General features: G+C 39.4%; 1 protein-coding gene across 4 annotated transcripts in view; it reads left to right on the top strand.

The window, feature by feature from the left end:
• The window catches only part of RALGAPA2 (Ral GTPase activating protein catalytic subunit alpha 2), a 489,478-nt gene that overhangs the window by 337,290 nt on the left and 136,542 nt on the right, over positions 1-15,646 (top strand). For all 4 annotated transcript variants that reach the window (XR_016314086.1, XM_089686528.1, XM_089686527.1 and 1 more), the window contains one exon: positions 4,543-4,670. Coding sequence is in view for 3 of the 4 variants with exons in the window: in XM_089686528.1 (XP_089542654.1) it covers positions 4,543-4,670 (128 nt within the window). In the remaining variant the exon portion in view is untranslated. The remainder of the gene's footprint in view (positions 1-4,542; positions 4,671-15,646) is intronic.

The following is a 15,646-nucleotide window of genomic DNA, read 5'->3' as shown; positions in this document are numbered from 1 at the left end:
TTTCTTATGATTTGGGTTGAAGAGGACACCAGGTTTTTACTGTTCAAGTTGTTAATTTGGTATTTTTCTATGCATTAACGATATTTTTCAAAATAATTGTGTTCTTGTTATGGTTTACTGTAGTTTTCATAGTGCACCTTGCACTATACTGCTACTTAAGCCCAATAGTTCGCATGTGCTGTGCATAAAGGTTTAGTCTTCACGCACAGCAGCTTTTTTTTTATTTTTTAAGCTCCTAGAATCTATTATGAGCATTGTTTCCCTGCTCCTAGACACTAATATGTTATTCTATGTGTACATGCACAGTAGTTTATGCTTGAAGTGCTTTTCAAGGTTCACTGTTTAGGAGCAGAAAGAAATAGTTTTTGTAGAGTTTTTGAAAGCATTTTCTTGGCAGGAAAAATAAGCGCTGAACGCTTCTAAACGCTACTAAAATGCTCCTAACAACTTTTTTTTTTTTTAGCGCTTTCTTTTTCTTCTTCATGTACTGTAAAGCGTTAATAAAATGCTAAACTTTACTAAAACACTACTAGCCAGGGCAAAAACGCTATTATCAGTGTTTCTTCATACAATGTTTTTTTCTAGAATTTTTTGAGCTTAAAAAACCTCTAATGTTCATGAAGCCTTGGTGTTTAAAGTATTGTAATTAATGAGGAAATCAGTTTTTCATTGCTACCTTTTGTGGTTTTGTTTTTCGTTTCCTAGTTTTCATGTTCTAAACTATGCTTACCTAAAGGCATGCATTTAGCTTTTTAAGTGGCGTTTTAATAATTCAGAAAGCATGTGTTCCTTGTCTTACAATGCTGCTCACTAAATCCATCGTCCCTCCGCGTCCGAGCTGGCTCTGGTCAGTTCTGACTGATCTGCACACATAAGAAAAGGGGAACAGATGGTGCAAATCTGGTGTCAGACCTGACCGTTTTCTCCCTGGAGGACCTAAGTGAGCCTATCAAAGTGCTAGAGTGGAGGCAGAGGCTGCATTCTGTCTCTTGTGGAGAAGCTGCTCAATCTGTCCTGCTGAGCTCTTAAGGACAGTAGGCAGTTGTGATTGGGGCAATCAATATTCTGGTTTTTTTTTTATATATATAGGATCCTTTTTGTTTGCTTTATTTCCCTCTCTGCTTTCTGACTGACTCTGAAGATGCTTGTTAGACATGTTTCTGCCACCACTATAAATGTACAATGCTGCTCACAGAATGAATACTGATTTGCAAAGTGAATTTTTTCAGCTAAAGTGCAGAAGCACTTGAGCTATTTTCATATAGTCCTCATCTTTACTGTTCATGCTACTTAGCCTTAGCTTAATATACAGATCAGCTATTCAGCCTGTCAGTATTCAGAATGGTTTGTGACCCTTCTGTCAAATGTCACTAATCTCTGTATGGGCAGTCGCAGTTTCTCTGCTGGAACAGAAATGGGCACAGCAGCTTATGAATAACTAAAACATGTTTTTTGAACGAAAATCCGTTTGGCGTGCCTGCTAATTTGTGTTATTTTCTAGAAGTGTTTATTTTATATATTGATATTTAATCTAGAATCCTGCTTGCAAAATGACAACAGATTATATAATTTTAAAATACTCCTAATATGGTGGCTGACTGGGGAAAAACGGCAACTTATAACTTGATATATTAGGGAGGGTTTACTTTAAAGTAACTTTGATGTGTAATTTCTACATGCTTTGTATATATTTGTGTGTGTGTGTATATACACTATATTGCCAAAAGTATTGGGACACCCCTCCAAATCATTGGATTCAGGTGTTCCAATCACCTCCATGGCCACAGGTGTATAAAATCAAGCACCTAGGCATGCAGACTGCTTCTACAAACATTTGTGAAAGAATGGGCCGCTCTCAGGAGCTCAGGGAATTCAAGCGTGGTACCGTGATAGGTTACCTCCTGTGCAATAAGTCCATCCATCAAATTTCCTTGCTACTAAATATTCCACAGTCAACTGTTAGTGGTATTATAACAAAGTGGAAGCAACTGGGAACAACAGAAACTCACCCACGAAGTGGTAGGCCACATAAAATGACAGAGCGGGGTCAGCACATGCTGAAGTGTGCAGAAGTCGCCAACTGTGTGCAGCGTTAATAGCTAAAGAACTCCAAACTTCATGTGGCCTTCAGATTAGTACAACAACAGTGAGTAGAGAGCTTCATGGAATGGGTTTCCATGGCCAAGCAACTGCATCCAAGCCTTACATCACCAAGTGCAATGCAAAGCATCTGATGCAGTGGCATAAAGCACGCCACCACTGGACTCTAGACCAGTGGAGACGTGTTCTCTGTCTGGCAATCTGATTTATGTGTCTGGGCTTGGCGGTTGCCAGGAAAACGGTACTTGCCTGACTGCATTGTGCCAATTGTAAAGTTTGGTTGAGGGGGGGATCATGGTGTTGTTTTTCAGGGGTTGGGCTTGGCCCCTTAGTTCCAGTGAAGGGAACTCTTAAGGTGTCAGCATGCCAAGACATTTTCGACAATTTCATGCTCCCAGCTTTGTGGGAACAGTTTGGAAATAAAGCAAGGTCCATAAAGATATGGATGAGTGAGTTTGGGGTGGAGGAACTTGACTGGCCTGCACAGAGTCCTGACCTCAACACAACACCTTTGGGATGCATTAGAGCAGAGACTGCAAGCCAGGCCTTGTCCATCATCAGTGCCTGGCCTCACAAATGCGCTTCAGTTTTGTTTGCATACAGCTTATATTTGTTTTTCCATTGTACATATATATGTTTTGTTTTTTAATAAATGTTGATATCTGTAGATTTGCCACCAGAGGCTCGATAAATTAGTCTTTACAATCCCACTTCATTTATGATCTAACAACTGTTGATTTAAAATTTTTAGCCACACAAAGACTATTATCAGGGAGTCGACTGCCTCAGATTTACACATTTACATTATGAGCAGCAGCAGTGCAGTAGAGGCATTTTGCAGAACTGCAAGCAAGGAAGCACAGCCAGAGTATGTAATAAGAAAATATGGCTGCCTATATGTCAATACAAAACTCCCAACTGCACATATATACAAGGTTTTTAAAAAGATCAAAACACATTCACACAATATATATCATGCTGCGCAGAAGGATTTTTGTTATGGCTAAAGTACTTTATATGGTGCTCAGGTTCCTGGGCCCTGGCCCTGGTACTTTATATGGTGCTCAGGTCTTTGTGCCATTACAAAAATCCTTCTGCGTAGAATGTTTTCATAACGAGGTGCCTTCTAAATGCTCCCACTCACTTTTTGGTTAAGCATTTGTAATATATATATATCATGCTCCACTCAGTTATATGTATATCTAAAAATTATACCTTGCCCCCAAAGCTGAAATCCGATCATCTTTCAGAAATAGATTTTGCATGCCCCTGCGCCCCCCCCCCTTCCCCCACAATCTAATAAAGATCTAAAGCTAGCACAGTGGCTAAGTGGTTAGCACTTCTGCCTAGCAGCACTAGCGTCCTCAGTTTTAATCCCAACCATGGCACTAACTGCCTGGAGTTTGCATATTCTCCCTGTGCCTGCGTGGGTTTCCTCCATGTTCTCTGGTTTCCTTCCACACTCCAAAGACATGCTGGCAAGTTAATTTCCTCCTTTCTAATTTGGCCCTGGTATGTGTATGTATGAATGTGAGCTAGGGACCTTAGATTGTAAGCTCCTTGAGGGTTAGGGACTGATGTGAATGTACAATATTGTAAAGTGTAAATGTAAAGTGCTGCATAAATAGGCGGCGCTACATAAGTACCTGTAATAAATAAAGCTAGTTATACTTATAGAGATGTGCAGATGGACAAATCCCTGCCGGGCCATTAAATTCTGATAGCCAAAGTCGCTGGATGATAGAAAACCCCAGTATTGCCTGCATTTGATTGGATGTATTGGCTCTTCGGCCAATCATTTTCCAACAGGCTTCTACAACAAATGTCAGTTGAACACTGAACTTTTATCAAATGCAATAGCAGAGCTATACACTGCTTGAATGTCAGCCAGGCTAGCAGGAATCACCTGAAATTCATGTAGTGTATGGCCAGCGTTATGCTCATTTAGTCTTGGGGGGTGTAAATCAGGAGATTACATAATTTATTACTCGCTCTTGCAGTCCTCTTTTATGCCAGGTTCCAGGAAGGTTGAGCTGAACTTTGAACCTTCTCCTCTTCCCTGGTTGTGCAGCCATTTCCTTGCTGACATCACATAGAATGCAGAACAAGCAGTCCTGCATTGTATGTGAGGATATCAAGGAACCACCTACATGCCAGTATTCCTGTTTGTTAACACCCCATCCCCTTTCCCCATAATTAACGAGCAGTAGCCATATACGGAAGGGGGCACCCAAAAGTTGTTTTAAAAGGCTGGCCAGAGCTACCTTTAACATATATTAAGTTTCTAAATAAATGCAACTTCCCTGCCCCTAACAAAATCAAAATTTTGAGAAAAACAGTGCAATAAATGATGACACTTAGAATATTAAATAAACAGACATTTTGTCCACAGCAACCTATGAGGCAATATATTTACATACATTATGTATTTGTATTTTATAGGTGCCATTTTTTGGTCCCCTTTTTGATGGCGCTATTATAACAGAGACGCTCCTACCAACACTTGTTTGTGCAACTTGCATCAACGCCAGCAGAGCAGTGAAGTCTCTTATCCCTCTCTACCAGAGCTTGTATCCTTTTTATGGTAATGTTCAAACACAGGTTTTTCACTTCCATTTGGTAAGTTTTTTTGTGTATTTCTTTTGTACTCCTAGATAAATAAAGCAGTTGGTTCATGTATATATTTGTTTAAATGAGCAAAAAAAAATACAATAAAATGAAATGCTATGTTCAGGAGGGACTTACAGAAAATGATGCAGGGGAATATTATTACTAGTTGGTCATTTGCATCACAAAAGAGTCGGTGTGTTTTGCACATTCCAAAAGTCTCATGATCCCTTGCAAGCCTTGACAAATAAAGGGATCTGGATTAAAATATTGAATAATTATACACTCTCAAGATCTGTTTTATCCTGTATTTTGTATGACTATAAAGGATTTAATCATATCTATCTACCTTTATATCCACCCAATACACACACTTCTGACAAATTGATATACATATTTAAAGCACTTTTTCATTTCAAGAAGGAACTGTGTGTCACTGAATATTTAAGATATAAAGCTGATTTTCTTTTATTTTTGCTTGTAGGGTCTGCCCATATATTTGTAAAGATAAAGGGGTAATAACTTTCTAAATACCTTTGCTTCAACTGTCCACAATGTCCCTCACCAGTGCTGGCATCTCCTCCCTGCCTTCTCCCAGGTGTCGATCTTCAGCCACTTTGATCGGTTGGTGTGGGATAACATCACTCCCACATTGGAGTAAAGTTATCCCAGCACACAGGCACTGTGCCGGAATGTAAACATAGCTGCGCGTGCACATCTTCGTGTACATTTTACAGAGGACTGTGAGCAGGTGGGTAGGTTTATTTTATTGCAGAAGAGACATTGCATGGCTCATCTGCAATAAGGAGCCTGTCTCCTTCCATTTTGTTTCTTTTTATACTTTAGTTCCACTTTAAATTAAATCTGTGGTCAGACTACGAATATTCGGATTTTACATGTTTTTAAGAAACAACCTGGATTCTGTAGCTTCTTTAACCTTTTGACTACCATGGATTTGACCTACATGTTATGGCCATCAAAGGGTCATAACAAGCTTCCTACAAAAAATGGAGGGGTTTGTTCCTCGATCTCTACTTTGCACTAAGTGATCTGCTCTAAACACTTCCAAGTTTGTGGCCATCATGTCCTTGATCTTTTGCAGCACAGTGCAGGGAAGGCTCAGTTGTATATTAAACCCAAATTGTCTACATAAAAAGTACCTGTCACTTTACTCATTGCTCTCATAGGGGGCTTGTCAGACCCCTTGTGGTAGTAATTGGGATAAGTGAAAAGGCTTAAAAAATAATAAAATATATTTTCCAATATATGTGCATACCATAGATGTCTTTAGCAGCTTGTGGGAGTTTGGCTGTAAGTCTTTAACCACTTCAACGCCTTAGGACATACCTGTACACCCTCAGGTTGAAATGGTTAAACCAGATAATGCCTGCACTGTGCCAGCATCATTCTGGAATCAAATATTTAATCCAGCAGTGGGCTTTCTTGTATTAGTGATCCGAGTGGTTATGCAGGGTGCAGAAGGCCCCACTTTATTGCTACTGCTTGGTGTCCATTTACTCTGCGAGGGGAGGAAGATACATCTGTTCCTGCCTTCCTTCTGTGATGTAAGAAACCAGAAGCAATGAGGATTTTAGTCACTTCCAGTTTCAGTTTGATGTTTACAAGCTGTTACAGGCTACAAACCAAACTTGCTTTGATCAGATTCTTTTGAGGGCAGAGGAAAGATCTGGGGTCTTGTAGACACCAAATCTCTCCCTTGTGATAGCAATAAAGTTTATGCAAGAAATGTAAAGGGGCAGTGTAAAAAAAAAAAAAAAAAGCTTTAAATAAAAGAAATAATAACATAAATAAAAACATTAAACAAAAAAAAGTGCTTACGAGCAAATGCATACACTATATTTCCAAAAGTATTGGGACACCCCTCCAAATCATTGGATTCAGGTGTTCCAATCACCTCTATGACCACAGGCGTATAAAATCAATCACCTAGGCATGCAGACTGCTTCTACAAACATTTGTGAAAGAATGGGTCGCTCTCAGGAGCTCAGTGAATTCAAGCGGGGCATCGTGATAGGTTGCCACCTGTGCAACCTATCACGATGCCATCCATGAAATTTCCTTGCTATTAAATATTCCACGGTCAACTGTTAGTGGTATAACAAAGTGGAAGCAACTGGGAACAACAGCAACTCAGTCATGAAGTGGTACGCCACGTAAAGTCACCAACTGTCTGCAGATTCAATCGCTAAAGACCTCCATACTTCATGTGGCCTTCAGATTAGCACAACAATGCATAGAGAGCTTCATGCAAGGGGTTTCCATGGCCGAGCAGCTGCATCCAAGCCTTATATCACCAAGCGCAATGGAACTCTGGACTCTAGAGCAGTGGAGACGTGTTCTCTGTATTGACGAATCATGCTTTTCTGGCAAGCCGATGGATGTGTATGCCCCTTAGTTCCAGTTAAGGGAAATCTTAAGGCGTCATCATACCAAGACATTTTCGACAATTTCATACTCCCAACTTTGTGGGAAGAGTTTGGGGATGACCCCTTCCTGTTCCAACATGACTGCACACCAGTGCACAAAACAAGGTCCATAAAGACATGGATGTGCGAGTTTGAGATGGAGGAACTTGACTGGTCTGCACAAAGTTTTGACCTCAACTGGATAAAACACCTTTGGGATGAATTAGAATGGAGACTGCGAGCCAAGCCTTCTTGTCCAACATCAGTGCCTGACCTCACAAATGTGCTCCTGGAAGAATGGTCAAACATTCCCATAGACACACTTCTAAACATTGTGGACAGCCTTCCCAGAAGAGTTGAAGCTGTTATAGCTGCAAAGAGTGGGCCATCTCAATATTGAACCCTACGGACTAAGACTGAGATGCCATTAAAGTTTGTGCGTGTAAAGGCAGGGCAACCAATACTTTTGACAATATAGTGTATGTCCTGCACACATATGTAAACGGTGATTGCACCACACATGTGAGGTATCACTACAAATGTCAGTGCGAGAGAAATAATTCCAGTGTCAAACCTCCATTTTAACTCTAAACTGGTAACCTGTAAAGACTTTTAAAGCATCGCCTATGAAGATTTTAAAGTACTATAGTTTGGCGCTATTCCATGGGCGTACACAATTTTAAAGAATAGAAATGTTGGGTATCTATTTACTTGGCATAACATCATCTTTTATATTTTACCAGAAATTGGGTATTATATTGTGTTTGTGTACATTAAAATTAATTGAAGTGTAATTTCTCCAAATAATTTGCATGTCTGAGCAAATATTGTGCAAACAGCATCATTTTATTCTCCCGGGTCTCTGTTTTAAAAAAATATATACTGTTTGGGGGTTCTAAGTAATTTTCTAGTAAAAAATGCTGATTTTTTTTCTACATGTACAGAAGATGTACATTTCTGAAAGAAATGTCAGAATTGGCCTGGGGGTAAAGCAGTTAAATATTTGTACAGCTTACCTATAAAAGAACTTGGGTTTTGTTATATCCAGATATAGCTGTAGTGCACTAGGTCATTTCTTTTTTGTCAGTAGGATGTTCATCTTAAAACCCTGTTATAAGAGGTGTCCTAATCCAACTGTTAACATCTTGCTATATTTTATACAGGTGATTTTAGGAATTAGGATTACCCAGAATTGAGCTACAGCAAAATTTGTTAGAAACAAAACCTCATAATATTAAAACTCTGCAAACCATAAAAGAGATATTTCCGTAAAATGGGTCCTGACCTATATTAAAAACAATCACCCTTAACTACATGAAAGTGCAGTGCAGGTTCCACTGCAGACAGTACAAAGCAACTACAATGGCTTTATGGATAATTGTGTCTGCTAGAGTTTAGGGAAGGGGTGTTTCTGAAGCAAATCTATCTCCACAAGGACAGTGGAAGCTTGGCAGCCGTTTTCAAGTAAAGACAGCTGAAGTCACTTGTTGGAACGTCTGCAAACTCTGGATACAGCTGCACTTGTCAGAAGCTTTGAGGGAAGTGTAATCAGCCGCAGAGATTCATTTGCATCTCAATTAGAAGCGAGTCAGAAGGAAGCACTGAAGTCTGTTGCTGGAAGGTTGCAGAAGAAATCTCATCATGCACAAAAGACCCCAACATTCAATACTCCAGCTGAGTATAGGACAATGTACCAGATTTGGTTTCCATGGGGACCAATAACCTGCTGAGCCATTGAAAAATCTCAGGGGCTTGCACTGTAATCATTTGATCATAATGACAAATTCCACCGTCCTTACCAAATTCATTTTTAGCTCTTAGAAGTTTTTTTTTTCAGATAGTACTTCTACTTCAAATTATTTTCAGTATTCATTGCATGAAGTTGTGTTTTCCCTTAAAGGAGAACTCTAGTCATTCTAAAGTAAAAGCCACTGCACAGTTCAGTAGGAATAGCCAAAGTGCCATTTTAAATTTTTTTTAAATTAGTACTGCAATACCAAGTTGCCCTCCAATGGACATTGCACATAATGTCCATGTGATGACAGTAGGAAAAAATGACAATATGGACCATCATGCTACTGTGGTCCCTGTGCCAGCATCCTTAGATTGGAATGCAGCCAACTTTGGATGAGTTCATCATGATTTTGGAGTCTCCCAATCTATCCGTGTGTTCAGATAGTATTTTTGAACACACACTTAACAAACACCAAAGACCTATGGAGCTTGTAGTATGCACAACTATATTTTACAAGGCAGTTACACAGGCTGTCTGCAAAATTTCTTACATCTCTTGACATATGTTGATCTCCAAAGTAGCTGAAGTGGCAGTGAGTGTGCTACTTATAAAGTTACTTGGTAGTAAATGGTCTTTATATTTAATTGTCTATTTAGCTCTTTTTAAAGAGACAAACCTGGGCTTCATTTTAACATGTGTCTGAATTTGCACTGTAACAGTTATTTAATTTTCAATTCATATGACAATATAATTTGACCCTTATAGTTTGACCAAGGTCTGCCGTGCCCAAAAATAATTCAGTTTACAGAAAGTTTACAGACAATGTCATAAAAAAAAAAAAAAAATACTGCGTGTGTCACTGGCAGGCACCTAGGTGTTAATGCTTGATCCGACCACCCTTAGATATTACTATTGTCACACAAACATTTGGATTGAAAGAATAATCATGGTTAGGTTAGTAAAGTGTAGAACATGTAGACGTCCTCTATTAATGTCAGGACAATAATCGTGACGAGCACAGTGAACAGCAGGATCAGAGGCCTATCAGAAATAAGATTGTCACCCATGTTTAGCTTGGTAGCAGACTGTCATTTCATGCCTATGTAGCTTATAGGAATTCAATGTACTCTTCCAGTACCATAAGTATCTATTGCAGTATATGAGTGTTTTCATTATGTTCAAGTCAAAATATTTCTGGAACATTATATTAAGAAAATACTTTGAAATGACCAGTACATTGAGCAGTATTTTGTCACTATTTAGTTTACTTGCAGGTATTAGGATTATTTAAGAGAAATTAAAATGATGTTAGAGATCTTAAAAAAAAATTGCATGCATTTGTAATTTGTAACCTACTTGCAAGAATTTTTATTTCAAGATTTTTTTGAGTGTAGAGTTATGAATTATTAATATTTCTTGCAAAATTAAGTTTTCCTTGTTCATATAGGCAGTCTTACCATAGTAAACTTGTTATGCATTATGAATGTGCAGTATTATGTAGGCGCCAAAAAGCATTGAAACTTATGCTTTCTTTTGTCTGCTAATTCAGTCCATCTGTTGCAATATGTTATACGTATTATACTGTGTAGAGCCTCAGTTCATGATCCAGTCTAAATTAAAAAAAACACCTATCTGCAATCAGAGTAAATAATAAATTGAAGTGTTGTGCATAGCAACCAATGAGATGTTAGCTTTCAGCTTTAAAAGCTTTATTTTAGGTAGAGAAGTCCAAACTACTATCTATAGTGTTATTTCCTGTAATGTAGATCAGTCATTGCTGCAGCTCTGCTACCAACAGGATGGCCAGTCACCTTTTCGCTTCCATGTAGTTTTCTCCAGGTTAGCCTGGAATGGGGCGTCTAGTCGTTCCCTGCCCATTTCTGCCCTTCTCTTTTTATGGGTAGCACTTTGTCATCCGATACCACCTTGTATATCATGAAACCTCTCCTAATACTCAGTCTAAAACATAGCTTCTTGTTGAGGGCTTTTTGTGAGAACACACTATTATTAACATATTATAGGAATGATATGTAGAGAACCCTGCCGATACCCCCAACTGCACTGGAGAACATCTGTACAGCTTCTGATAAAAAAAATTGGTAAGAACAGTGCTTAGATGATTTCAGAAAATGGGTTTGGGTAGTTTTGTACCCTTTGTTGCCTGGAATTGACCTTTAACAAGTGCTAGAAAAATGACAGCCACAATACTTGCCTAAATGACAGCAATAGGTGGAAAATCAGAGTTTATTCTGAACATGGTACCTGTTCAAAGCTTAGGACGGTCATTTCAAAATGCAAATTGTGAAACCCAGGACAGTTGGGGGATACATTCTCACCATTTCTGCTGTTTACTTTTTTTTCTAATCTTATAGTTTTTGGAATATCCAAATGGCCTCTCCATAATCTTCTGTACCTGTCCCTATGGTTCATGTATGGCTAATTTAAATATACTATATTATTTTGAGGCTATGTTCCATCATCTGTTCTAAACTGCACCATTAGCTATAATTCTGGAGAACAGTATTCCCAGCCCACATGCTGTCCATGTCTATTAAAGGGTAGTACAGTGCAGGCATGAACCCTATGTATCAGTCCAATCATATCCCTCTGTCCTGCATTCTTGCCTTAACCACTAGCCTACAGGGCACTTATACCCCCTTCCTACCCAGGCCAATTTCCAGCTTTCAGCGCTGTCGCACTTTGAATGACAATTGCCCGGTCAAACAACACTGTACCCATATGAAATTTTTATCATTTTTTTGTGACAGATAGAGCTTTATTTTGGTGGTATTTAATCACCTCTGGGTTTATTTTTTTCTTAAACAAACCAAAAACCACTGAAAAATTTTCTTAGTTTTTGTTATAAAATGTTGTAAATAAGTGATTTTTCTCCTTCACTGATGAGGCTGCAGTGATGAGCACTGATAGGCTGCACTGATGAGGCACTGGTAGGTGGCACTGATGGGCACTGAAAGGCAGCACTAATATATGGCACTTTTAGGCGGCACTGACTGGCACTGTTAGGCGGCACTGACTGGCACTGTTAGGCGGCACTGACTGGCACTGATAGGTTGCACTGATTGGCAGCACTGATAGGCATTGATAGGTGGCACTGACTGGCACTGATGGATAACACTGAAAGGCAGCTCAGATGGGCACTGATATGTGGCATTGATGTGCACTGGTATGCACTGATATGTGGCATTGGTGTGGCACTGATAGGCACTGGCACGTGGCACTGATCGACACTGACAGCTGGCACTGCTGGACTTTGACAGGTGGCACTGCTGGGGCTACACTGATCATCAGTGCCCTGATGATCAGTGTACATGTCCCCTCAGCGGAAAGCCGATTACTGGCTCTCCTCTCCTCTCGAGCTGTCAGTGTGACAGCTCGAGAGGAGAGAAATGCCGATAACCGGCATTTCCGTGTTTACATGTGATCAGCTGTGATTGGACACAGCTGATCACATGACCGAGCCGACATCTTTGGCTCTTTCTGTGATTGGTCATCCGCTGTGTCCGAGGGACACAGCGCACCGCCGATCGCCGCGCGCTCCCTGAGCCGTGCATGCGCGGTGAGAATGGGAGGATGTCATATGACGTCCCCTCAGAACTAGAGAACCACCTTGCGCCCGTCATTGGACTATGTGGCGGGCGGAAGGTGGTTAAAGTGAGGCTGTGTCTTTCTTTACAAGTTGGATAGTGTTCTGATTTCTGCTGTTTTGTAATTGGCAGCCAGCAATCACCAGTTAGGTGAACTCAAAATACAATCACCCCATGAAGACTACAACTGTATCACATAGGGGGGCACTGGATTGGCCAAAATGCCTATCGCCTTATAAAGCAGCACAGTGCATTTCAGACTAGTATGTGTACGTCCTCTTTGGAAGCACCTGTTGACTTTGATTAATTAGACCAAAGCAGTTCATGGTTATTGAAAAAGATGACAACATTCAATCACCATGGCTTCCCTCCTATGGTACATGGGTAACATAAAAAAATATGGGTACCCATATAATAATGTTGCTATTTACTAAACCACATTGATTTTAAATATCCTCTTATACTTTTAACATTTACCCATAAATGTTAAAATCTCTATTTTCTTACGTTTATGCAAGTGATGCAACTTCTTAAGTGTCTTCTAGGTCTTGTGTCAAAGGCAACAGTTTGACATCAGTTTGAGACTCTTCTGAGATCATCCATAATTCATTGACAGGTGCATTTGGCCTGCAGTTGATCTCCTTTTGACCTGCTTCAATTTGGTTCTGCTTTTCCATAGATTTGTGTGGTAATGCAAAAACCGCTCAAAAGGAACAAAAGTCTGTCGACACAAGCCCTTGTTAGTGTCATAACCAATGCATAGAAAAGAAAATAGTTTTGATATGCTGAATTATCCTGTTTTCATAAAGTATATTTCAGCGGAAAATGCTGTACACCTTTGCAGTATGCACATTTCCCCATTTATTATCCCTTTAAAGAATCTGAAAGTACAGTACCTGTTGAAATATCAGAAATGCACTTCGCTCCTAAGTCCTCTTGTGGGCTTACAACACACCATATTTTTGTGATATTAGCCCTGCCCAGTTGTCTTTTTTAAGTCAAGCCATCCCCCTATCCTATTCTCTACAACCTAATTGTTTAGTGGTCCAAGATGAGAACTGGTTGAGTTAATTATTCTCCATGAGAAGGAAGGACTCTGGGCAGCTCTGAACTTCTAACATGATCAATAGATATTTTTTCACATTTATAAGAAATATAAATAACATCTTTAATGGTATATTTAACAGACCAAAGGTAGCAATTAAGAACAGTTTTTTTATGGTTTTATATACATACTAAACAAATGCAGAGATTATTTAAACCAGACTAAAAAAAAAAGTGTTAAATCCATAAACTGTACTTTCTTCTGTTCATTTAATAGAAATATTGGAGTCAGGTAAATTGCATATATTTTTGTAAACACTGATTCCTGTCAGGAAAATCTTGAGATGCCATTTTAGTTTAAATGGAATTGACAGCTTTGCTTTCACAAGTAATAGGCACATTTTATTTGTACGATTTTCATCCCTTGCTCCCTGCCTCCCCTACCAGTGGCTGGAGTGTTCCCATCCAGCTCCTGCATGCGAATTCATTTGGAAATGATTATGGAACTCTAGAGGAGAGGTTGACATTGCTGTGGCAATTTATTCTCTGTGGCACCTGACAGTTCTCCTCCCTGAGATGTTCATCTGTGATTGACAGGCTTGTCCGCGGTCGGTCTTTGTTACCTAGTTCAGACGAAAACACAAGATTTAACTTGCCTTCTTGAGCCGCTGCTGTCAGATATTGTAGCCGGTTATGTGAAGACAGGCCGGAGGTTTGAAGCATAAGCACTTGCCCAAGCAACACCAATCTTGGCTGTGTCCTGATGAACACTGCGGTAGTTATAATAGGTGGGATAAAGAAGCCCTGACCTTCATTTTGAAGTGCAGTTTCCTGCTGCTGCAGATCGATAGTTTAGCTCCATCTCTACTGCTTACCTTCCGTTCTCACAGTGAGAACCTTATCCAGGCATGAATCGATAGCTCTAATCTGCCCTAGCCTGTTACAACTCATGCAAGGCAAAGCTTTTAGGTAGCATTACACAAGATGGTGGAAAATATTTCCTTATTTGTAGCCCACTTCTTGAACTTGCACAGAAATGTGTCAGAATCCATTTATTTCACTCTTCAAAAGCTTCCCTTTTATTGTGCATTTTAAAATTATAATATTGAATTGGGGGAAAAATGCCTACCGTTTGGCACTGTATGTCTTAGAATGAATAGCATTGTAACCATTGTACACACCATGAGGCACTTGTGTAATGGTTGCAGGCTTGTACAGTATATGATCTTAAACTAGTACATGAAAATCCAAATGATAATTAGGGTACTTCAGATAAAGTTTAGGTTACTCAGTTGGAAACATCTTCCTGCCTTCTACATTGTTCTCCATCATGGTATTTATTAGGTACATTTCATGTGAAGATAAAACTCAGACTTGGATCCACATTGTGCTGTGTGTTATAAATAGTAATTAATTTATAAAAAAAATAGCTGGAATTTAGGACCTAAAATATGAAGGTGAAAAAAGTCCTGCAATTGATCAGTGATTCCTGTAAATCCAGTTGGCATATTAGGTAATAGCACAATACTATAGTCCTTATCAATTAGTTGAGGCTACAAACAGCTGTGTAGTAAGCGCCAAAGAAATACTGCAGGTTTTAGCCCTGATTCACACCAGTGTGACTTGTCATGCGATTTGATAGTGTCAAATCGCATGACAAGTCGCACCCTATTGTCTGCAATGGAACTGTTCAAAATGGTACAGCTGACATTTACACGTGAACATTTTTAAGTTTTATCAGAAGCCCTTCAACGCTTGACACCAGGATTTTCATTATATTCAATGGACACCAGAGCATAGTGTCACTGGAAGCTCATTGGACAAAAAGTGCTTGAGCTACTTTTGAGGCAGAGTCTCATGTTTTGGCCCCATTTGATGTCCATAAGAATACATGTAAAGCACATTTGTTTCATATTTTCCTGCCTACTAGCTAGATTTCTATTGGCTAACCTATGTAGAAGTTCATTGTTAAAGGCTAGGTTTGCCTTTGCTAAAAAATAATAATAAATGCACATGTTTTTGCAGGTAAAAAAAGTGTATTTATTTATTTTTTACACAGGAACCTGCAAAAGAATTGCACCTGTGATCGCAGGCGCAATGTAGGGCTCTTGTAGACACTTCCTGCAGCT

Source organism: Staurois parvus, unplaced genomic scaffold (assembly GCF_062004578.1).
Source record: "Staurois parvus isolate SC_StPar_1 unplaced genomic scaffold, SC_StPar_1.0 ptg000401l, whole genome shotgun sequence".
In the NCBI taxonomy this organism is placed as follows: domain Eukaryota; kingdom Metazoa; phylum Chordata; class Amphibia; order Anura; family Ranidae; genus Staurois; species Staurois parvus.
Note: the sequence above shows the minus strand (reverse complement) of the source record. Positions and strands in the feature narration are given on the sequence as shown.